The sequence below is a fragment of the Pseudochaenichthys georgianus genome, chromosome 5 (genome assembly GCF_902827115.2).
Source record: "Pseudochaenichthys georgianus chromosome 5, fPseGeo1.2, whole genome shotgun sequence".
Taxonomy (NCBI): Eukaryota; Metazoa; Chordata; class Actinopteri; order Perciformes; family Channichthyidae; genus Pseudochaenichthys; species Pseudochaenichthys georgianus.
Window position 1 is genome coordinate 14,006,670 of NC_047507.1, and position 26,291 is coordinate 14,032,960.

A 26,291-nucleotide genomic window follows, 5' to 3' on the forward strand; every position below is an offset into this window, starting at 1 on the left:
CTACTGAACGACTTTGGCGAGCCTTTAAAAAAACACATTAAAGGGCTCTGTTCTGCATGAGCACAGTTGTTGCTGTTTTCTCCCTTTCCCCCCGTTTCTCTCGCTCTGCTCAACTCGGAGATCAGCTAATCTGGTGGGGTTTTTGGGAAATTAGCAGATGCTAAAATATTTTTAGGAGAAATAATAAAACGCAGCAGGAAAATGAGCAACAACACTGTTTAAAACGAGAGAAATTAAGCTATACTGCTTTTACCGTATGGTCACTTTATGTAACACATGGTCGACACTTTATGTAACACATGGTCGGTTTTTTAACCTACTTCTATATTGAATTTTATGTTGTTTGGTTTGTTTTTATCTGTGGTTCCCAAGTCAATTTGTTTGACAGCACTAAAGGATGGGTTCAAAAAAACGTTATCAACACCACCCTTCAAATCCGAATGTGTTCTTTCTATAGTATTATTGACGTATATTGTTTGAATATTTGTATCATACAATTGAACATTTCAGCTAAATATTTTACATGATATGCATTACTTTTAGCTAAATGCTTGATTCCTAACTATACTAAAGCATACTCAATGTTCAACATGTGGTGTCAATTTTGCAATGCAACTAAGTATTTCTACTCAAGACTTAGAGGTGGGGTAGGTAATTCACTTCAGAAACACTTTTTGTTATATTCCATGGAATGCTCTTAACATCCCGATAGCAATGAATATATTAAATGCTTTGAAAATAAATACATACAAAAATGTCATCTGTGGAAGCCGTGGCGCTGTCAAAAGCATGACCAATTATTTTCACCGTCCCGGCTAAAGTAACTGGATGGCCTACCTGCCTGTCAGCCTTCCATCTGTGCGCAAACTTATCTCGTGCCCTCATTGGTCATGTCATTGGGGCTCTGTAAGGAAGTCTGAAGGAAGGGGCAGATTTTTTTCGGCTGCATACTTTCAAATTCTAGCACACTCGAGCTGTTTTCTCCCAAATGACTTATCCTACCTTTAAGGTATGTTATCATGTAATGGTGTGATATAACCATTGCTTTTGATACGTTGAGTTAAGTTCAAACCTTTGTTCTTTTACTTGAGTGAATGTAACACATGGAGATGAATTCAAAAGAAAGCAATGGCAATTTCTTAGCAACAGTGTATTCTTTCACTGTTTTTATACATATTTTGCTTTCCTGATATTTTTGTAAGTGGGCCAAGCAGTGCAGAAGAGAAGGTCAAATGTATAAAAAACAGTTTAAGCTCCATCTGGAATTTCAGTAATTCAACACTCTCCAGGTGATGACTAAGCAATTTTTTGTTTCTATTAGATTAGTTTCTGCTACAAAAACACTTTTTAAAATACCAGACTACAGTACAGCCCAAGTATTTGTGTAACCGTAATGTAATAAGGCCATAAGCTTGGGGCCTATGTGAAAAGGAAGAAAGAATGACACGTGTAGCCTGGAGTTCACATTGTTTATTCAGTCATAAACTAAGAGATTTTAACGTGACTTCCAGGACAGCAATTCAAATTGACATAAAATGGGTGTAGTGTAAACAAAATGACATTATAGTGGACTATGGTCGAGTAACAACTAATCTAGGCTAATATAACTTTCAGAGGACTGCCAGAGGAGGCCAGTCTTTTAAAACCAATATCCAAATCACATCTTATACAAAGATAATGAATCTTGGAAAGTCAACAATTCAACATTTTTGTAGTTAGGTAATTCCAACACAAATACTGATAATACTGATTATGGACACCATTGAAAGTCAACTTGTTTTCTTCAAGTATTACTGTAATGACTGAGCGGGGACATATTTGAATCTGTCTAGTACAGTTAAAACATTAAATCCATATCCCCAAGCCATTTTTACAATCCAGAGTGTGACCGAAATGTAAGACATTTGTTCATCTCTCTACATCCAGACATATTCTCCATCTCCAGACCAACCAGTGTTTTCAATCCATCAGACTGCCACCATTCACAACCAATTACTGAGGCACTTTTCAGGATGGACTTAAAAACTATTTAATGATCAAGTCATAAAATCATATTCAAACATCATTAAATAAAACTTAAATGATGTGTTCAATATTTTTCAACCCAGACGTTTAGTAAAATATTGTTTCACACGATTTATGATGCACTGCACAACAAAGAGTTGCCATACCCCAAGAGGAGCTCTTTAAAAACCCAGGCTAAGCTAATTTTGGAAAGCAGGAACTTCACAGGAGGGTTGGACTTGTTTATAAGATCTACAGCCAAAATGAGAGTTGCAAAGCGGTTCTTTCTGTCACATGTAGGTTTCTGTTGACCTTTATCCAATTCCATCTCTGCTGCAAACAGGAATTCAAGCAAATAAAATCTATTTAACATAATAAAAGGAAACAGATTACCGAAAAGCATGTCTTGGAGCTTCCCATTTATGCAATCTAGATTTACCTTGGTTTTAAAATAAAAGTTTGGGGTCAGTGAGAAGCTGGAGCTGTGTAAGAATCTTGAAACTTGAGCTAGAGTGCATGAGGTTGTTTTTATGCACAGTCATAAACCGGCAATAGGAAACAACATGCCAACTGGATTGGCTTCGAGGCTGCCCCCTCCCAATGGATTAGTCACATCTCTGGTAATAATGATCATGATTATTTGTAAAGGAACTCATAATCTGTCTAAAAATCATCAAGCCTAAAGCAGACCTATTGTTTGTGCTGGAGAATCAGTGGGTAGCAAACATATGTTAATATTTATTAATATTCCAGTTTGTAATACTTTTTAGTTTAGTTTAACACTGCCGGCTAAAAGGCAGGGTAGCCAGGCCATTGTCTTCAGTGGAGGCCAGTAATGCTATCATTAACTAGTTTAATCTGATTTACATTTGTAGATGTATCTGCATCATTTTGAATGATTGACTTCTGCTATTAACAAACCAGTGTTTTTATTTAGCTTTGAAACTCATGGATTAGCTTTGCATCCCCATAGATCTCTATTAAAGTCCATCCATATTTCTTTTTGTGACATGGTTGGACTGGTGACAGAGAACAGGTCGTTGGAGCAACATATTCACAATCTGCACTGGGAATACGTTGTTAATCCAAACAAATACAATTGTAATAACTTCTATACACAACATTATATAATCCAGTTCTCCCTTCATAAATCTCTTTGTGCTGTTATTTAAATTGCATTGTTTTCCAGGGCACTCCAGGATTTTGAAACGTGTCAACATTTAAAACACATCCTTTCCTTTATAAACAGAAATTAAAGGTCTTAATATATTTTCAAGTTGCATTTGTTGATTTCCAAAAACTTGACTTTCTGCTTCTGTGTTATCAGGTTGATTGGCAGCTTTAGTGTATACTCTTAATCAACAGTGTTATATTTCAGCCCTTGTGTCTAAACACGTGTCCAGTCAGAGGAAAAGTCTTTGGTATTTCCAAGAAAAAAGGATTGCACAAACCGTATTTGATAAGAGAGGAGAGAGATTTGTATCAAGTCATTTTAAAATGCACAACAGATATGGGCGACATCTCAAGAGGTATTGAGTCGGAGCAGGTATGCATCTGAGCATACGAGAGTGCAGGCCTGTTATCAAAGCGTACCATTCACACTGTGAGCATATGGATTAATTTAGCATAATGTCGTGAGATTTTCACTCAAGGAATTACATTTGATGTTGAGCAATGTCTGCTTTATAGAGAGCCCGGCAAAACCCGATAACACAGAAATGTGATTTTCACATTAGAGGAGAAATGCAAATATCTTAACTAGAATCTACAAAACAAGGATTAATAGATATTTGGTAAAGGCAAGGAATCTACTAGAAAATTCAGGCCTTAAGCTAAGCTAAGCCAAGGCCATTTGTTCACATAACACAATGACAAAGAAAAATTAAACATGTTGAAAAAGAGATGACGCGATCCAATCCTCTTCCAGCCTTGACTTTTTTTAGATGATGAGGAATCCACTGAATCCAGCCGAAGCCCCTCAAAATAAACAATGTAAAAGTAAACAAGATGTGAAACATTAAATGAGGAGAGACCTTTGATTAAGAACTCTCTCCCTTCACATGTTAGAGTAGAGAATGTGTCCATGACGAATGCAATCAGCCGTTCACTCAAAAGTCACTTAGAGTACTCATTTAATTGGACCCATCTTCCAACTGATGCACGACACTCATGATTGTTCTCTGAATAAGACAGTGAGATGAATATTAACAAAAGAAATTCGTCTGTAGTATTGCCACAAGCCACCATTAATGTTTTATATTTTTGTACATTGCAATAAGAACAAAGACAGCGGTGGATCCACCACTAAGTGTGTGTGTGTCTGTGAGTGTGTGTCACAAAGGCCACTGTACGCAATCAAAGTGGAAGACTTTGACCTTGCCAAGGACAGGAGGACAGACTACATTTCTATTGAGATCTGAGCGTCCATTTTCCCATTATGCTGCTGCTCTTATCTACAGAAACACTAAAATCCGGTTAAATGGAGCCATTTTCTCATTTGCCTTTGGAGGTCATTTTTCATGCTTGGAGAACTCCACTGATTCAGACGGCACAAGGGGCTCCTTTGTGATAATAGCTTGTTCTGTGAGGGTCCGGAGGCCCGGTCTGCACAGCCAGGCAGACAGTCCCAGACCAGAGCTGGAACTCCCTCTACATCATACATCCAGTTGTGTAGCAAGGGGCCGCAGCAAAGGCGGGAAGCTACTGTCCCATGGTTTGATCAATAAAAGAAAGGAGAAATCACCACTGACTGCTCTCAGCAGGTTATTGCTTGACAAACCTTGTACGAAACCTAATTCAAGAGCCAACTAGGCCCTTCAAGAGAGTGTTAACCACAGAGCACAGGCAACAAGGATGTTTAGCACTTCCCAGCTCTGGTGAGACACTGGTTGAAGTTGCTCCTGGGCCGTGGCAGTTTGTAGCAGACATCTACTTTGCCCCCCGTGGTGGCAGCTGGGGCCCTCAAGAGGAAAAGCAAAGGCTGCAGCACTCCATGCAGATCTCCAGGCAGTCTGCAGACTCGCAGCAGGCGTCGATGATGCCACAGTCCATGTCACATGGCAGTTCACAGTCGCCACACTCCTCTGACGCACAGCAGCAGCAGAAACACGAGTCGTCCCCCGCACAGGAGCCGCATGTGGCACAGTCCAGCACGATGTTACACAGAGTTAGGAATTCACAAAAGAGGCAGGCCAGAATACAGTGAACACAGCAGTCTGCAGAGAAAGAGAGACAGAGTTTTATCATTCCCCAATTACTTTTCTTATGTCAATAGTTTGTATGCTAATCCGTCAGTATTTTTTCTGTCATATGTCATGCTAATGAAGCAAAGAAATATAAAAAGTGTTGTCAGAAGTAGCTTGGCAGTACGTTCACTGTGATAGGTCAGAAATTATTAAACATGATGGAGTAATTACTTCACAAGAACACATTTTCCTTCAGTGCCAGGCTAAAGGCTAAGGATGGCCAATGTCCTGGTGGCATTAGCACACTGACTTACCACATTCAGGAGTTAAAAAAAAAAAATTCTGGTCTTACAAAATCTTTCTTGGTAATAAGTTACCTCGCCCTCGCTGCTCAACCACATAACTCCTCTCTTCTTTTCTGAGCTCCCAGTATCAGTATTACTCATGTAAAAGACATGACAGTTGCTACTTTTTAATTAGCGAATGTCATGAGAAGGTGGCCTTTTCCACATATAACAGTTACCAGTTGAAAATGTTAAATGCCATACTTTTCACACTTTGCCATGGATCTAACCCACTCACGTTTCAAAGACACAAAAGTGGATTTATTACAGGAATGCAGAGGTTAATATGGTTTCATATTTTAAAGTTTGTTAAATTACTCCTTTGGTTTTTATTAATATATTTAATTTGGCTTTTTAAGTTGGTAAAGATTAAGTACGATTTTACATTGAGTGGGTATGAAATATACTGTTAAACTTAGCTGAACTCTGGGTTGCTGCTTTTGCTCTTTTAATACAACCCACTAATGGTAATACATGCAATAATCTTACAAATTGCAAAACGAAATGTAAATGATTTCTACTTCTGGGTCAATGAAGATGTGAAAATAGCATTATGATCCTTCACTCTGACCAGGCATATGGAAAACTTGATGTTGAACCTTGATTGCCCCCCCCCCCCCCCGTCAGTGTCTGTATCTCACCGTCCTGTGACTCTGCGGGAATCTGAGAGCTGTTGCTCTTGGAGCTGCTCTTGCTCCTCTTGCTGCTCTGGGATGTGATGGAAGGGTTGGACCGCAATTTCTTGGTGTGTTTAGGTCCTGCCGAAGAGGACGAGGAGGTGGAGGATTCCCCTCTTGGGAGGGAGCCCAGCTTAGGATGCTGATGCAGGCCCCCGTTCCTGACCCCGTTGGACCGGAGTGTGTGTGTGCGAGGCGTGTGATGCGGACAGTGCGTGTGAGGGGAGTGTCTGTGTGCGGGGTGCTTGGCTCCGTTGCGTTGTTGGCCGCTAGGCTGTGTCCGACATGGCTGGGTGTGGCGGGCGGCCGTAGATCTGGCTGCTGGTTGAGCTGCGAAAGGACACAGGTGAATTAATTTACAATAGGCTGTGGGTTGCATGCATTTCAAAGTGAATACAAATTAAAAACTCTTCAGGTTAACTCAGTGTTGCTTTTGTTCCGTCATATAAATGACAAGCTTGCACTTGCGCTTTTAAGGTACTTTTTAGTTGTGTCGAATTGTGATACAGCACTGCTGTTGCTTTCTGATGAGAATATATTATGAAGGCCCACATGTATATGATAGACTAAGGCCCCATCCACACGGACACGAAACGGGTTGTATCGGCGAGGCCGTAACAGAACCGCGGAAACTGAGCCCTCAAACGGTAACGGGTCCCAAGGTGGGTAGATCTGCGGACGAAACGCTCTGGGTGGCCAAACGGCTCCGTGTGTACGTCCTATACAATAATTTCCTGATAACGATGAAGCATAGCCCCGCCTCTCCCCATCTCTGCTGCTCACTGCTGTAGCATGGTCAGTAGCTACTGCTACGGAGAATAAAAAGAAGGGCAACCAGGCAACCATGGCAACCAGGCAACCATGCTCAGGGGGTCTTCTTCGCTGCTTTTGGTGTATTTTGTGGCGGAAGTACAGCGCCACTTACAGGCCCGGCATATCTACTACAGCGTCTCCAGCGGGTCGAGCGGCCTCGTGTGGACGGACATGTTTCTTGAGCCGATACCGTGTGGATGGAAGACTTTTTTGATATCGAATTTGGTTTTGGTTTTCATATCCGTGTAGATGCAGCCTAACACCGTAAGTATACTAACATTGAGATTTTTACTGAAAATGTACATTGTCAATTCATCTATACATTATTTTATGTGACTAACCCTATTTTTCAGACTAGCAATCTAAAGGCCATACTTTTAGCATTACAAAATAGAGACACATACAGTACAGCAAATCCTTTCATTTGAGGAGTTTGAACCAGGGTATATTTTGACATGTGTGCTTGATAAAGAATTTCAACAATTATTTATGTTCTCAGATTGAAGCATCCCTTAAAGCATTTAGGGATAAGATATGTATAGTGTGCGAGCAGGCTTGCCAACATGTGTGGCTAATGCAGGTGATCACTGTACAGCTCTGGGGCAGGGCTGAGGACCCTCTAGGCGTGCGTGCAGACTTGTGCTGATGAGGCGTTGTGCAGAGGGAGGCTGGGAAACTGAGTTCAATTACAAAGCCTACCCTAAAGGCAAAAGCTCAAGGGAGGAGCTCTGTATTTGCTGAACTGACCCCTGAGCCTACTAGTCTAGACTCTTATACAACAATAAAGACATGACGAGGGGAAAAAGACACGTGAAAAGAGTGCAAGAGAAGAAGACCAGTGTTTTTCTGTGGATAAGCTCATCCTATCAATGCATCTTTTGGAAGAATAAAGTACCTACAAACAGTGTGCACATTTTGTTAATCTTGGCTCAATATTCCACTTGGTATGTTGTGTTTTACCTCCAACCACTTAGCCAGAGTGATAGAGGCAGAAAAGCACACCTTCGCTGCCAAACAAAACACACACCCTGAAAAGAAGAATACAATGGAAGCCTGGTTTTTATATATTATGGTAGTATTTAATACCATCCTATTGAGACCCTAAATATTTGTCTTGACCTGAAAGTATCTGGTGTCGAGAGACGTGGTGAAGATTAACAGGGCAGGTTAGACAACAGAGCGAGAACAAATCAAAGCAGGAAGGCAGGACCTCTCAGATGCACGCACACAGTGTGGTCCTGAGCTCTGGCTATGAAACACGACTGGCAATAAAAGCGTCTGTTCGATAACCGCGCAGAGACAGATAACCCATCCAGGCCTGTTTTGATTGGCTAAAGGCCGTAGTCACACAACCAATCCAGTGTTATTAAAGATTCTTTCATTCAGCGTTTTTCTAACTTTGCTCCAGATGTTTGGCAGGCTGCAGGGCCTGTGTGTGTGTGTGTGTGTGTGTGTGTGTGTGTGTGTGTGTGTGTGTGTGTGTGTGTGTGTGTGTGTGTGTGTGTGTGTGTGTGTGTGTGTGTGTGTGTGTGTGTGTGTGTGTGTGTGTGTGTGTGTGTGTGTGTGTGTGTGTGTGTGTGTGCGTGTACTGTATGCATGTGCAGGGCTAGTGAAAAGGAGCCATACTAATCTAAAGTATGTAAAAAGTCAATACTTGCTTCTCTCCTGTGTTATGTCTCTCCCTCTTTCCTTACTTCACTTCATCTCCTCCCTTTCTATCTGTCTTTCTTATTGCTCCCTTTTAAGCTTTTGCACAATGCTGTATTTTCACTCTGAGCTGGCCAGGATGTAGGTCGGTAAGAGAAGAAGGCATTAGAGAGACGGGAGGGAAGCATTCCCACTGGCTGTGTATTGTCCAGGGGATTGTGAGTTGTCGAGAAAGTCATCCTTTTTGTGGGTTTGCGGTGTGCATGTGTGTGAGGGTATGAACGCAGTACATAGGCGGATCTGGCAAGCAAACAGACAGACAGAGACGGGGAGTCAGGCCTGTCTCCAAACAGAGCTTGAGGTTAGGCCCACTCGCACACAAATATATGCATGCAAGGACACGTGCGGACACACACTCATATGCACATGCACACACACAGAAAAAACACAAGGTCCCTTTGTCTGAGATCAAGAACGTAAGGGAGAAATATGGACTGAGAAAGAGAGAAAACAAAGTTGGAGAAATGGGTTGCTGCCTATTTGGAGCAGGAGGAAGCATGGGTGTGACTCATAAACACAATGATTCAGCAGTGGGAGCTAATAAAAGAGCCAAATGACTGTGAGATTAACACGATGAGACTGGGAAACCACAGAGCGTGTGTGTATGGTGCGAACACAGCAGCGTTGGCCACTGGGGGTCCTGCAACCCTTACAATGTGTGTGTGTGTGCATGTGTCCGTGCCGGTGTCTTGGGCCAGTGAGCGAGCACCAGTGAGTCACCATCAGTTGAATGCAGCAGCACACACACCCCCATTCACACACCCTCCACCTCTTCCTTCTCTTCTGGCGTCTCTCAGCCACCCTGTACTTACACACCTCTCTCCCAGACCAAAGATCTGCTGTTCATCTCTCTCTCTCTCTCTCTCTCTCTCTCTCTCTCTCTCTCTCTCTGCTCTGCTAGAATGAGTCACCAGCATGAGTATGAACTCTGTCTCTGTCTCCCGTCTACTCTGGTGCAGTTTGTCTGGCTATTTAGGACAAAGTGATGAAATGTAAATATATTTTTTCATCAGACAAAATCTGCGCTCCCAAATGCAATTGTGAATGGTGCATGTAGTACCCAGCAATGTGCCCAACAACAACAACAACTAACAAACTAACAAAACACAAGCAAATAGAAATGCTTTTTGCATTATTAAGCACAACAGAGGCTCAGTATCCAATCAAATATGTTTGACTCACGCTCAACACTGATGCGCATTATTGCGGTTTGCAGTGAACTTGTTTTTATCAAGGAGGACATGTGCCATTTATGATGACAATAAAGAAATCACTAACTCCTTGCATAGTTTTTCTTGCATAGTTGTGCTGTTTTTAATTGTGCGCCAAAAGTGTCAACTGCTAAAAATGTGAGAATGGGAAAATGATATGTTGCTGGTGAAGTTTTTGCCACATGTTTGGCTCCTATAAAGCCCCCGAACCAACATTATAGCGGTAAATAGTGGTTTGTTTAGTTGCGCCCTTCTCCTGCATTGAAAAAGTAGCACAAAGACTGATGCATCAATTACATTTGAAATTGTGAATTACCTCTAGATTAATAAAAAGCTACTTCATGTTACTTTCAATAAAAAAAGAATCACTTAGTTTGGTCATAGCAATGTTAACAAACATTAAATTCCATCATACAATTAAAGGCTAACGAGGTTAACATCATTTGTATGTTAGAATCTGAGCCACACAACATTTCAGATATAAAAGTACTTAACAAAGTGAAAACTTGATCACTGAAGGCAATGGTCTGTGTGTCTTGGTTTTCTTTGTGCTGACAGGTTAAAGATACCAATGCATACAAAAAAGCACACACCTACAAAAGCCTCATTTTAAATGTTCTCCGAGTCGCCACATCATACTTCCAGATCATTAAAAGATGATGTGCATACAGCGACACAATAGCCAAGCTTTACACAGACAGAGGTAATAGGCAGCTATGATTTCAGTGTTATCGTGTAAATGACATGTTAACATTTATTTTTAGTTAGATATGTTGGAGCTTGTTTTGGCTCCTGAGTGTGGAGCTGCACTTCTAGCAAAGTGGAGAGACAAAGTCTCAGTTAAGTGTTAAGTCATGACATTTAGAACCCAATCAAACCTCATGATTGCAAAGAGAAAAGGCAGAATTGGTATTTAAACAGCAGACTCAGCACCACTACGTGTTATAAAAGGTCTACATACAGTAATAAGCCTAAAGAAGATCTCAACGCTCAAAAGGGTCGAGTGATTGCAATTTGACAGATGTGTTCGTGCCTGCACAGGTTTGCGGAAAAGCCTTTTCTATACCAGGAATAACAAAGCTGTGCACTTAGAATTAGTCTTTTGTATATTGTTTTGAAATTTGCCAAGAACATTTCTTTCTCTTTTTGCTGGAAGAAGACATATAATAGAATAGAAGAGAGAGAATAGAACATAGAATATGATCCACAATGCATAACAACAACTTGCCCAGAACACAAAAGTTCTGGAAAACAAAATAATTGATGTTTCTTGTGGTTTTTTGACATTCAGATACAAAATGTAATCCCTGCAAATGTCTGAAAACACTCAATTACATATTTATTTTTGCAAAGTTTGACTTTGTTCGTGACTTTTAGCTGACAAAGTCATGTAAAAACAGTGCAAATATTTCATGAAGTGCTTTAGGCCTTTAAAGAGGACCAAGCAGCGGATTTGCAATAACAACATGACAAACTGCAACACTAATCCCTGACCTGAGACTTCCTCCAGCCACCTCCTTCACACACGACTGACAGTCACCATTACCTCTACCTGATAGTACATGTCAAATATAGTGTATCGGTTTATTTGTGACTAAACATATATATAGATTATATATTCAGAAGAAGACAAGAGAGATTGAACAAAAAGAAAAGAGAGAATTAAAGCAGAGGGACAGAGATGGAAAACGGTTTGAGCACAGTGTCACAGCTCTGTTAGATTTCCCACCAACAACACACTGCACACCCCTCCCCTTTGATGACAAGATAATAACAAACAGCTCCTCTCAACATTTCCCTTACACGCACTTCCATGCCCTGATTGGCACATGCATAAAGAAAGGGTCTGTTTTATATCTGTCTTATGCTTTGATCTGATTTGAATCAGAAGATAATTACAAACCGATAAAAATAAACAAAGTGCAGGAATCATAAATGCTACTGTGATCATGTCAGTGATGTATTATTGTACATGTCATTGTTTCCTCGTGAGACCAAAAGTGTGCAAGCATTTAAACATCTGTGAACATGTGTATATTGCTGCGACAGTGGCGTCAAAGAAGGCAGGGTGTCCATGACACCAGTGACAGGAAGTGTGTGCTTGTAGCACAGTCACACTTGTGAACTGCTTTCTCCGTGCATTGTTATCAGACAGCTCTGCATGGGCCAAGAGCCAGATGCATTCTCTAGCTCTGATGTCATCACTGCGAGACAGGATGAGGAATTTTTAGTTTTGGCTTCTGTTTCCTCACCCTCTCACTCGCAAACACATTGGCAGATGTCAGACAGCCATGACCTCACCACAGACCTGAGTCACAGCTATTCGGTAACGTCTTCACGCTCATCATGAAGCCTGCGGAGCGGATACTGATTGATTGATGGGATGCAGATGACACAGGATATAAACGGATAGGGGCACAAGAGGTTCACGAAAGACACAAAAACAAACCCTAAGTAATTGTTGTAGTGTTCATTTTGTCTGCCATTTTTTCTTTAGTCCCAGTCCTGCTAAAAGTCCTTGTAAGTTTTTATCATAATTTTATTTAACCCATATTTTGTGCATTGTTTATCTTCGTCAAAGAAAACGGTTACCATGTTTTTTAAGTGAATGAAAAGTGTTTTAGTATTATTTAGTTATGGTATTATATTGAACAATTCATTTTATCTGCAGTAGCCAAAATGTCCTTATGATAAGGCATACATAGCACAGCAATTGGAACTGAAAGATAAACACTCACACAAAATAATTGTCCTTTTGTCCACACAAATGAAGGGATAATGGCAAAAATATAAACCACATTTTAGTCTTTTTTTTACATCAACAATATTGTATAGTGAGATATTGCCATCAGTTTAATGACATCAGTTCTTTCATAATCTCATCCTTACTCTGGAAGAACGGTTGTTGAAGACCATATTTAATATTTGCAATTAACAAAATGATATTTGATGGCTACAGCAGGCATATGCTGTGTATTCACCTGAGAAAGGGATAAAGAAAGGAAGAAATGTCACTGTTTAGTTTTAGTTCAAGTCCCGTGAACACGTGTGATATGTGTAAGTCATAGAAGCCAGTAAGTGTTCATGGCGGTACATTTTGTCCAAGCCTACTGTTGCATAACCCTTCCTGCACAGCATATGGAGCTGGTGGGTTTCATAGATTTTATTGGGATGTAAAATGAAGAAGGGAGAGAGGCAGAGAGAAGTCTTCCAGAGCGAGCCTGAAATAGAACAGCAGAAGGGACAGGTAGAGGCACAAACATAGACAGAGACAGCAGACATTCGCACACGTACTTAAAACACAATGCATTCACCTACTTATCCATTTCCTCACTGAACTGCTGGTTATTCAGTTACCACAAACTAGCTATTACCATGGGACACGTTTATGTGTTTGTGCATGTCATCCATGGCTGGCCCTGGATTCCGGGAAACAAATGCACGTAGTTTTGTAACACATGCTCAGATTTCAGCTTACTCAACCGTCCTCTCACCCCTTTATTCCTCCCTTTATTCCCTTACACAATCCCTCTGTTTTTTAACTGACAGGAAGGACAGATTTAGACCACTGTATGGCGTTTCAATTTGTAAGGTGTGAGTGGCCAAGAATCCAGACATCTTAGCTAGAGTTTTGTGGGGGTTTATTATTGTGAAGGTTGGTTTTCTAAGTGAATAAATGACATAGAAGAACTAGATTGATAATTAGGTTGAGATTCTACTTATTTCAAACTGGAGTGAAAGCAAGAAGAATATGTGGTGGGATAATAACATAGGTTTTGCTACAGGGAGTTAAGCAACTGCACATCAAGGAGAGTGAAGCCGTCTCTCTCTGGCTGCATCATAACCGTGGGACTTGTAATATGAGGGAGGGAAATGGGCGGTGGCGATTGGTGATATGACTCTGAAAGGAGAACTTCCATGTGTTGGTACACTTCTGGCCAGCAATTGTGGCGGAGAGGTGCCAAAACACCCAGTGGGGAGTGTAATGACCGGACAGTTGGCGTTTTTGGGAAGTAGTTTAGACTTGAGTGTAAATAAAACCAAACATCATGATACACATTTATCTCTCCTCCTGCAATTTTCTTACTTTGGTAGTAATTTATGTTGCAGCAATGAGAAATGTTATTGGAGTGGATTGGTCACAAAACACATTACAGAATAGAGAGCCCAAATCCTGGTTTCTGTTACAAAAGTTTCCTCATTGGAAATCACACTGACATTTATAATAAACCCAATGACAAAAATCCAGCCCTGGAACAAAACCATTCTCAGTCTTACTGTATGTCTTGTGGTGTAGTCCATATGTCTAGACAGGGATGGTAAACCTTAACAAAATGATGTATAAAAACTGTTAATTATTTTGTTTAAGAAACGTTTACCAAACAACATTTCCCACAAGCCCAAGACTGTTGTGGGTTAAACATAATACGCTTAACAGCCAGTTGAGTGGTGAGCTTTATGAGCTCATTTTAAAGCATTTTTGCCATTATTTTGTTTTGGATGTTCCTTCATTTAATGCATGGCCAGTAGAAGGGGACAGGAAAAGAGGAGTGAAAGGAATGGATTGATTTAACAACGCCATTGCCATAAAGCAAAGATGTTTTGACAACTTGATCTCCACCTTAAACCTCTAGGTCATCAGCGGCCTCATTTATAAACGGTGCGTACGCTCAAAAGATGGCGTACGCCAGTTTCTACGCAATGTTTGCGATTTATAAAATACTAACTTGACGGGAAAATGTGCGGCAAACTCTGACCCATGCGTACGCACTAAGCACAAACACGGGAGAGACGAGAAACTGCGACACCGTTGGCAGAAGGAAGAATGGAGAGAAATATGTGGAAATAATACCATAAATAAAATGTTACCTCTCATTTATCATATATGAAGAAGTCATTTGCAAACATTGAATCTTAAAATGATTAAACAAACGCCTGTTTGAGACTCCTCAGTGCACAGAAAAACATAACTTGGAGAAATAAATATATACGGATATGTTATTTAAAACCACCTCGAATATGTGGTGTTAATGTTATGAAATGTTTTCTCATAAATGATGCGGTATGCAGGAGGACAGAATTACGTCTAAACTGAGGCCGTTTTGTATTTCTATAGGTTGTATAGATACAAGCATGGTTTTATATACTATCACGTTTAATCGTGTCCCCGACACAAACACACTGACACACTGCCTGAGGAAGGTTATGTGTTTTTGTCATTAACTTTTTTCGGACCACTTATTGACGATCCGACCTCCATGCTGCTACTCTGGTTCAAACTGCATCCACCTCCCCAAATTAACCAAAATCTGACACGGGCCGTTTCTCAATCTCGAGGATTCTGGCTTCCAAGCCAATATTTCAAGGATGCTACGTCATCGAGTGCCGCCGAAGGACTGTTCCAATCTCCAGCATACTTGGAATTCCACCGAGGCCGCGTCCTTGGTTTGGGGGAAATTTCGAGGCTGCACATGGGTAGACTTCGCGTCCTTAAAATCCCCACAATGCTTTGCGCACGGACCAATTTCAAAAACCCCTGCGGAGAATGGCTGAACCGACGCAGCACACATTTAAATGTAAGTATACAGTGGCGTAGAACATGTGTTGGTAAATATGTTACTTTGTTACATTTGTTTGTTATCACCAAAAATGTGTTCCGTGAAAGTAAAGCAAGTTCATAATTAGATAGACATCGTGAGGTATTTATTTTCGGTACAGTTTATGTTGAAACCGTTAGAGTTCTTCTTCGTTTTCCGAAGCCGTGGCTTGGAAGTATACTTGTATAGTATACAGTATACTATATTTATAAAGGGAAACCAGCATAGGACGTGCCGCACGCAAGTCCTACACCGGTACGCAGTGTTTTATGAATCGGTAAATGTCTGTGCGTATTTATTTGCTTTGTCCTACATAAGCAACCTTCCCACGTGAATCCTATGCAAGGCTTTACAAATGAGGCCCCAGGACACCAGCGTAGACATTATGTTTAAGTCATTTTAAACTGCAGATATTACATATTAGATCACTTTAGGGACATTAATGTTTGTGGGAGTGCGGAGCTGTAATTAAATGTATGCTTTTGTTTCTATGAAAGCTTAGACATTAGTCATTGTATACATTCTAATATTGAGTGCTTTAGGTAGATTCTCATCGACTAACTATCTTAGAATCTGAATAGTTAACCCCAGAAACGAGTGGAGCCGGCTAGCTTGAATTGGACTTTAGTTCAGATACTTTTTTTCGGTGGTTATCTCGATTATAATTAAATGACACTTAATAATAATAATAATATATTACATTTATAAAGCGCTTTTCCTGGTGCTCAAAGCACTTAAACAACACTTGAAAATGGGAGCATAATCGTCAGTGTCACACTATCAACTAGCGTGTCACTGTGAACAATCCCCGTCTTAACAACAAACGATAGGGATAAAATCCAGAGAGGCGAAAGAACAGAAATGTTTTTTATTTCAAGGGTTCAGAAATCCTAACCTACTTATCTAACAATGTAGATATTTCTGTCTGTGTGTGATTACCTGACCTATTTCTTCAGGGTGTTCAAATGTATTTGTTAAAGGTCAGGACAATGTGACTCATCAAACCAGTGATCGGTACTGGAAACAAAACTCTCACAGTGTGTCTCTGAGTATGAGTTCATGTGTGAATCTGTGTGTGCAGTTTACTCACATGTAATGCTTTTGCTGGGTGTTGTGAGCTCCGTGTGTGAGAGGCGGCTGCTCCACTTGTCTTCATCATCCCCTCGCAACCTTTCTGGGGTGCCATTTAACCTCAATATGAGGGGCTCAGTATAGGTGTGGGCCTCATCTGAAAAACAAACCAACACAGATACATACACAATTAAAAAAAGATCACACATGTTTATGTTTAGTTTATTTAAAGGTTTTTGAGGTTCATGTTCCTGAGTGACTACTGCTTTCCATGAGGATATTATCGGATATCAGCAGCAAGCTGTTTTCCCGCTTGTAATACATTTGTCTCCACTCATGTCATTTCCAATCTACTAGCACTTAATTTATTTAAACCGAGTAGTTCTGCTGACTTCAACAAAGCAGAAGATTTTGTCTGTATGTGTGTGCTCTGTCCTACGCTTGCATCTGGAAGCAGTTAAATCCACCCCCTTGGGACTGTTTAGGGGTCTATGTGCATGCTTGTGAAACCTGAAATCTGTGTGAGTGTGTGTGCTGCAATTGTGTTTAAAAGTGGGTGTATGTGTTTATAACGAACACATAAGACGACATACACATTATTTAAATACAGTAAATACATGTCTGGGTGTTTTATGTGTTCACCGGTACCATGCAGTGCTCTAATGAAGCTGTTATTATGCGCACACAGACACACACACGTATATACTAACATACATACATACACACTACACAGAGGCCTTCAAAGCCACGCAGGCTTGGGCCTCTGAGAGGTGCAGACTCATTCCTGGGCAAATGGGAGCCAGCTGGGTTTGATAAACACACACACATACACACACACACACACACACACACACACACACACACACACACACACACACACACACACACACACACACACACACACACACACACACACACACACACACACACACACACACACACACACACACACACACACACACAAACCAAACCACGTCCTGTGCATGGACTCAACACTTCCCGGTTATGTTTATTTACTCTATCCACTCTTGCTCACTTCTCTATCTGTCCTCTCTTTCCTGTCCCCTGCCTCTCGTCTCCAGCTCAAATTCCCTCTCCGCTCTTACAAATAAATTCCTTCACATATTTGGCATCACTCAATAGATGAATTCCTACTTTCAAGGCTAAACCTATACAGTATGTCAATGTAGACGTCTCAGCTGTAGAGCGCATTGAGAGAAGGGATGAAAGATTCAAGAAAACGTAGTAGTAACAGTTTATTTCAACAAAGAAAGTGATTTCTAGAGATTAATAGTTGATAGAATACATTTATCTGGTTCTGAAATTGTGTTTCTCCAAATAATATTTCTGTAGCAGGGGAATCAAACTTGGCAGGATCAGGATGTCATCGGTATCAACCAGGAAAGTATGAACCTCAGTCTATTTATTCTTTTAGTAGATCAGTGGAAAAATATATTACAAATGTAAGGTAATTTGCTTACGCATTTCCTGCTTTTGTCTGTTGATGATGTTAATAGTTGTTGGATGAAGTTTCTATTTTGTTTTTACTTATAAAAAAATTGTGTAAAGTGTAAAATATTAGACTCCATGAGATGTACTGTTTACCATAATTGTAACAGTGTCTAATATCATGACATACAAACAGGTGAACATCCATGATAAACAATGGAATATTTTTTACAGAAATGACTGAAAAAGACTCACACTGATATCAAAGTGGGGTTTATCACAACTAAATGTTCACCTATTGTAACAATGACCAGGGGCCTCATTTATAACGCCGTACGTAGGATTCACGTGGGAAGGTTGCTTACGTAGTAGAAATCCTAAAAATAGGTACACACATTTTCTGACATTTTCCGATTCACAAAACATTGCGTACCGGCGAGGAAAGTGCGTACGGCACTTCCTACGCCGGTTTCCCTTTATAAATCACAATCGACTCGAAATGCGGTGCAGCTTTTGCGTGCTTCACATAACGCCCATATTTACCTATAAATAGTCAAAGAAACGCCCATTCATTCATTTTGACTGACTTTATGAAGAAGATCGCAGGAAATGACGACAGAACAGCTAAAAAAGACATCTCACACCGTGTCAGATTTTGGTTATTTTGGGGAGGTCGAGATAAATCATATTGTTTGGTGGATGCCGTTTGAACCAGAGTAGTAGCATGGAGGTCGGATCGTCACCAAAATAAATAAATAAGTGGTCCGAAAAAGGTTCATGACAAAATAAATACACATAGCCTTCCTCAGGCAGTGTGTTTGTAGCGTCTCCACTGCAGCCTGTGCATCTCACCCCCACCCCCGGGGCAATGGAAATGGTGTGCAAACCTACAAGGGGGGTCCGGGGGGATGCTCCCCCGGAAGAACATTTTGAGAAATGACCCCTTAAATTATGACTTCTGGTTATGTTAGAGGGGGGGAGGACAAATTGAGGCTTAAAAATATGAGATAATCCATAATCTTCAGTGTGGTTAGCTATGAATCTTCCAAAACTTCCAAATACCTTGTCCTGGACATAGTTTCTACAGTATAAACTCGACCCTCTGCTCACTCCTTTCCTGTAAAATACAGGTCCAGCCCACACATATGCTCCATGGTTGCATTGCACTTACAACTACAATAAGCAGGTAAATGTTAATCTACAGCTCCGGCGATCCACTAGCACCGGAGTCTCCACCTGCAGACGCAGCCATCCTCATCAACTATACTGTAGCGTCACCTTGGATACGAGTCCAAACAACTCACAGACTGCACCGGGCGCTGAAATTACCGCCCTTTGGGCATCAGATCTGACGATGCTGATTGGCTGAAATTATGTTTCGGCGGCATAGTTTACAGATAGCAACAGCAATTGGCTGCTGCTGCTCTGGCTGAGGGCTCCTTTCTTACCGCCCAGACGAGAGAGGGTAATGAATCTGATACACGCTGCGGCCAGGCAGGAAACATGTGACTTATCAGTAACTTTAGACATCGTAACACAATTTATTTTTAACGAGATTTTATTGTAGATAATACATTTTACTGATACCAACTATATAATATTTACCTTCAGTCGATGTTAGTCGATTAAAATATTTAATCGCGATTAATCGCATGATTGTCCATAGTTAATCGCGATTAATCGCAAATTAATCGCACATTTTTGATCTGTTCTAAATGTACCTTAGAGGAATACGTTTTTAATACTCTTATCAACATATGAGTGGACAAATATGCTTTATGCTAATGTTTATTATCATTTGAACAATGACAAATATCCTCATGAATATTAAACACAACAACCTCTGAACATTACAAATATTCGCCTCAATTCAACCTCAATTCAACCTGGAACCTCTCTCATACAATACAAATGGTGTGTGTGTGTGTGTGTGTGTGTGTGTGTGTGTGTGTGTGTGTGTGTGTGTGTGTGTGTGTGTGTGTGTGTGTGTGTGTGTGTGTGTGTGTGTGAGAGCTATGTGCAACTCAAGGCATATTATGCTCGAACGGGAGCTGCCTGGACGCTGCAATCATGTTGCACTATCCGAGCTGAGTGTGCTGACTTCTCCTACAATGTCCCACTGTCTGGCTTCCTGCATAAAGTCAAGTGCTCGGTGCAGTTGTGGCGAAATGTCGCTCCTCTGTTTTCATTTAAACAGCTCCTTATATCCGTTAGCGCAGCTAGCTAGCACCAGATGCTAACAACAACAATGCACGTATGGTCTCTCTCTCGCTCGCTCGGGCCACACATACACACACCCTCCCGGTCCTCCCGATGGCCAGTCGGTGCCTGCCGGTGAGCGTGGAAGTGTGGTCTGCCGCAAGCGGGCGGCAGGAGCGGGGCTGTCAGCATCAGCTTGTAGATGGTATTTTAAACTCGATGTGCTCTGAAACTACGGGCGGCCGAGGAAAAAAAATACACATGCGTTAATCGCGTTAAAATAATTAGTGGCGTTAATTTTTTTTTGCGTTAACTTGACAGCCCTAATTTTTTTATTTATTTTTTATTTTTAATGACAATCAAACATGTGGGAAGAGGGGGGCAGCGCCCCTAGCGACCCTATGGGCCGGCCGCCACTGATATAAAACCATGCTCGTATCTACAACCTATAGAAATGCAAAACAGCGTCAGTTTAGACGTAATTCTGTCGTCCTGCTTACCGCATCATTTATGAGAAAACATTTCATAACATGTCATTAGCACAACATATTCGAGGTGGTTTTAAATAACATATCCGTATGCCATTTTTTGAGCGTATATCCCTTTATAAATGAGGCCCCAGGCCTCTATCAGATAAAGCATGTGGTACAGGTTGAAACTACATGGTGCACCACACTGCCTCTTTTGTTGTAGACAATCTAATCGGACATACCGAAATGCAGTTCGTTGCATCTTTTTTTAATACTTTCACAAGGCAACTACCAAATTGTTGCTAATATTAGTTACACAAACCAAGAACGGTACACTTCCTAATGGACAAGCACAAACTTTTAAGCACAGCATTAATTTACTCGCAAACCTCTTGTTCGTTGTTCAGATCGTGACTTTTTTATATAAATTCATAAAGCTCTGTGTGTCCAGCAAAAGTCCTTCAAAGGCCTGTTCTTCAAGGCAAAAGTATGATGAAAAGAGATATCTTTTATGTAAAAGCATTGCGCAAAACGCTTTATTCTTATTGAAAACAATTACAAAAAGCAGCCCCAAGCTGCTGAAACTCACTCCGTTTGATCAAGACCTTTCTAAAGAAACACTATCCATATTTTCTTAGAAAACAAAGTCAATCAAAGCTACTTGTATGAATCACTTGGTTATGTAAGGTGGTCTAACCTTGATGAAGAGAAACAGTGTTTTAAGCATTGGATGTTTCGTGTGTTTGCCTTCACTTTTTATATGTGTGTGTGTGTTTGTGTGTGTATATGAGGGCATTTTTGCGTGTAATGGGATCTCTGTGGGTGTGAAGTTGGAGGAGACGTAAACAGGACCTGAAAGGATACGAAGCACTTCCTGCTTATCCGTTCTATTAGACCAGGGGTGGCCAACCAGTCAGAGGTTAAGAGCCACATTTTTTCTATTTTACTGCAAAGAGCCACATCAAACACACAGTCACTGATACCGCTTGTTTCAGTTTTTTGTTTTCTGGAGACAAGATTTCAACCACGTCACTGATGCGTTTGTGTGGCATTGGGATATATATTTTTTAAATCCTCTGGAGCAGAGAGAGGAGCTGTGGATTATTGTTATTGATTAATGCATCAGTGTTTCTTAGGGTCAAAAACACTAAACTCACAACTTAAAATGAAAGCGTTTAGTTTATTTAATAAAAGAGCACATGTTCAATGTGAAAAGTGACAGTAGTTATAGATTATTTGCAATTTGGTGCTATATATATATTAAAAAAATAAAAATAATTATATATATTTTTTAAACACCTTGAATTTTAGGGGAGGCGCGGGGCTCCGTTGGCGGGGCGCAGCGCCCCTCCAAGACAATGGTAGGGGAAACACTGGATAGTGTTTAATCAACGATAGGTTCCCCCCCCCCTCAAAGGTGATTGGTTCACTGAATCACAGGTATTATTGTGATTGGCTCTTGGGCCACATCAAAATTAGACGCGCTGTCATCGTCTCATACTGACACCTGACACCACACATACACACGTAGAGCCGGGACGAAAGTAACGGAGCGATTTTATCCGAGCCCAAACAACTTTGAAATTACGTCAGAATGATCAGCATTCAATACTTAACAGACCTACTAAATATCAGGTTTTACTGTCAGGAGTAGCTAGCTAGTGTTGTCACGATACCAACATTTTGGTTTCGATACCAAGTCAAGAATTGCGATTCCGATTCTTTTTCGATACTTTTCTTAAAAAAAGGTAAACAGTCTTAAATGTAATTATTGTGCTTTATTTCACACCAGAACCATAACCATAACACACACTTTTAAACAATGAGAACAATAAATAAAATAAACGACAAGAATTCGTATTAAATACAATTAATACATTTCTCACAGACAGGCCTCGTGGTGTCCGTAGGCTTGCCCTCACTGTCAGAGATATCGCTAAAATACTTCCAAATTTCGCTTCTGGCGTCTTTTTTGTCAACAAGCCGAGGCGCAGCGGCAGTTGCACTCCAGCCATGCTTCTCGTTTTCTCACATGCTCTGGCAGCTAGCGCGTGCACGAGAGAGGGGAGGCACTTGAGCGTGCTTGAGAGGGGCGGGACTGCAGGCACAGCTGCAGTGCAAGGAGTGGAAGCAGAGCGCTGAACACACACGGCTCTTATTAAACGGCGCTTTCTCACCGGAGTACTTTCCCACGTCATTCTTAAAGTACCGATACTAATGAAACGGAGGAATAGTAACGTTTTTAACGGCAGGGTATCGCGGTACATTTCAAGTATCGGTACACCGTCAACACTAGTCAGGAGTCAGTGTCTCTCCCCCAAACTCACACATATACAATTCGATATGAACTGAAGAGCCGCATGAAACTAGGCAAAGAGCCGCATGCGGCTCGAGAGCCGCGGGTTGGCCACCCCTGTATTAGACGGTGGTACACAAACCCAACACATATACCTGTACACAAACATAAAACACATATTACCTTCCTATATGTATTATCAGTTCTCCACACACACACACACACACACACACACACACACACACACACACACACACACACACACACACACACACACACACACACACACACACACACACACACACACACACACACACACAACACACACGCACACACACACACACACACACACACACACACACACACACACACACACACACACACACACACACACACACACACACACACACACAGAGACACAGCTGTCTCTTGCATGTGGAAGCCATTACTAAGGCCCATGTTGTATCCATTAGTTTCAATCAGTCAGCTTCAGATATGAAAGCCACTAGTGAGAACCGTTGCTCTCGACACTGCCAACATTTTGTCTAGTTTAGAGATATGAGTGTATTATAGGTTGTGTATGTCACTAGCAACTATATATGTCCATCTGTTATTACATCCATTCACCCATACATCCTTATTTTACTTTCCTGTAATCACTTTGGATAACACTCAGCACTTATTTCAAGGAATATGGAAAAGACAATATATGTAGCTCCGTTCATACTGTTTCCATATTCTTACATCTATAGTCTGTAAAGTCTTGCTTTTTTGAATATCTCTCTAAACATCACGTTAACCATAATCAGTAACCAACAAGCTTGTCAAAATGCAGCTGGTACCCATTTATAAATATTAAAGATGGATAGAAAAAAGTAATATATCAAAAGATGCTGGCAGGCAACATTTGATATTCAGATCAGTAATATAATTAAAACAAAAAGTGCTTTAGGTGGCATTTCTCGGTTATACTCATCCTCTTCTCGTGCTGTTTTGGTCACATTCTCTGGAAGCTGCATTTGGGGGCAATTATGTCATTATCAAAGCCACACGAGAGCCCAACTTCAGCAAACCACTGGAAAGGAAAGGTCGTCTTCAGTGTAATACCCGTGACTCCACACAACAAATCAGTTTAAAAAGATCCCACAATTACTACATCTGAAAATTAAATATTTAGCTAAAATAGAAGGACAACAATAGTGTAAACGCCTTGGAAGTGTGACAAAGGTAGTAGTCGAATTAGAAGTAAGGATACCAGAGTATTTCTGCCATGTTTGGAAAAGTCAAAGTTGATGATATTCAATAAATATGTCCATGAAGTATCAGAATATGTGTTTAACATTGTAATGACTGTGATAATAATCTGTTTGGCTTACCCACTTGGTAGTCGCATGTTATGAGTCCTTATTTAGACTCCTACTGCCGAGCACTATGGGTTAAATGAGTTTAGGTCTTGTGACTGCAGTCGATGTTTTTCCCCCTGTAAACGTTTAAAACCACGATTGTTGGAGCAAAACACAACCCCATCAAAACCCCTAGTGCCATCCAAGCAGGCCTTATACCAATTGTGTGTTGGCATCAGCATCAAACCGCTGAACCGCCCGACCTCAGAGACATTTCTGAGATCTGAGAAAGATGAGCCTCTAATTTGAATCAGACCAGAGCAATCAAGAGCCGCTGAGGAGAGCTGGCTGTGTGTTTAAACGCGTGGATGTGCATGTGTATTTGTTTGTGCTTGTGTTCATGTGCGTGTTTGTCAGTTGGTGCTTGTACATGTTGTGTCAGTGACCCTGAAGGGCGATCCAAAAGACTTTCAGCCTTCTACAAAACAAACTGTTAACTATTAAAACAAAAACATGTGGATACACACAGGCACACACACAAACAAACACACAGATACTCACACACACAGATCCATGCTATGCTAGCTGGCAAAGGATGTGACAAATCCTAGATCACCTGAAGGGGAGCACAACCTCCTGTTCCTCTGGGTATGATCTCTGAGGGGAGTGCTGAGCTGAGTTTACCTTCCGCCTTTCAAACTACCTCAACCTACGACTTCACTTGTACTTCTTTAGAGGCACAGATTTCTAATGTGCAAAGGAAAGAAGCTGGTCTCTTAGGTGTGTACATCCCTTTGGCAAAGACATACGGTACATATACACCCACCAGCTGCAAACAGGGAAACAGGCATCTAAAATGATGAGTTAATCCAGTGAAACTTTCACCGTGTAGTGTGAATGTTAAGATGCAACTCTGTTTAATATTGTCAATGTCTCTGTGTTGTGTTTGATCATACTTGCAAGTAGGAACAATCAGTCAATTAGAAGAAACAACCTTTTGCTAATCAGTTAGTGATGAGTCACAAACTGATTTTAGATGCCAACATATGAGAGTTAGGTGCTTTACTATGTTGTATATTAAATATTTATGTGAAAACTGTCTTGAGAAACATTTGATACAAAAAAGGTTTATGTATCCATATAAAATACAATATACATAATTGTATAATCATGAAAACAATGTTATATTTTCTGTGTCTAGTATGTGTAATATACTCACTATTCAGTAATACAAAACTTTAACTATATATTATGATAAAGCAAAAACCATAAATATATAAAAACACAAGTGCAATCTTTAGGTAAAAAATAAGTAGTTTATTTTACAATTCTCTAACATAATAGATTAAATAAGTGATCAATTAACTGTAAAAATACAATTAGCAAATCAATCTATAATACAAATGATTGTTACGGTGGCAGCAGTCACTTAGAAGCCCACTATTCAGGCACACAAATGGGTTCACGCCCGACTGACTCATCTCTAAAAACATAAAGATAGAGATAAGAGTCGAGAGCATTGGAAAGAAGATGGCATGAGATGAGGTGAAGAGCAACGGAGCAGAATAATGTTCAGCAGAGCGCAGTTAGTGGAGACGATGCAGTAGCAGCTCTCAGGCCAGCAGTAATGACTGGAACTGATTGAAACCACACACAACCGCTGGGATTCAGAACTTCAGACCAAAACGAAGGAAAATACAAAGAAAATAACACATAACTACAAAACCGTTTTCTATCTGTATTCCTCAACAAATACACACATCCGTACACGAGCACACTCAAAGGAAAAGGAAAGAAGGGGCCATTGTTTATCTGCAATCCTGCCTAAAACACACACACACACACACACACACACACACACACACACACACACACACACACACACACACACACACACACACACACACACACACACACACACACAC

At 40.7% G+C, this 26,291-nt stretch overlaps 1 protein-coding gene across 2 annotated transcripts in view; it reads right to left on the minus strand.

Moving 5' to 3' along the window:
• Positions 1-1,455: 1,455 nt before the first annotated feature.
• The window catches only part of mdfi (MyoD family inhibitor), a 32,013-nt gene continuing 7,177 nt past the window's right edge, over positions 1,456-26,291 (minus strand). For both annotated transcript variants that reach the window (XM_034084136.2, XM_071203108.1), the window contains exons 3-5: positions 16,629-16,766; positions 6,175-6,540; positions 1,456-5,219 (exon numbers count right to left, since the gene is read on the minus strand). In XM_034084136.2, the coding sequence (XP_033940027.1) occupies positions 4,966-5,219; positions 6,175-6,540; positions 16,629-16,766 (758 nt within the window). In that variant the 3' untranslated portion in view covers positions 1,456-4,965. The remainder of the gene's footprint in view (positions 5,220-6,174; positions 6,541-16,628; positions 16,767-26,291) is intronic.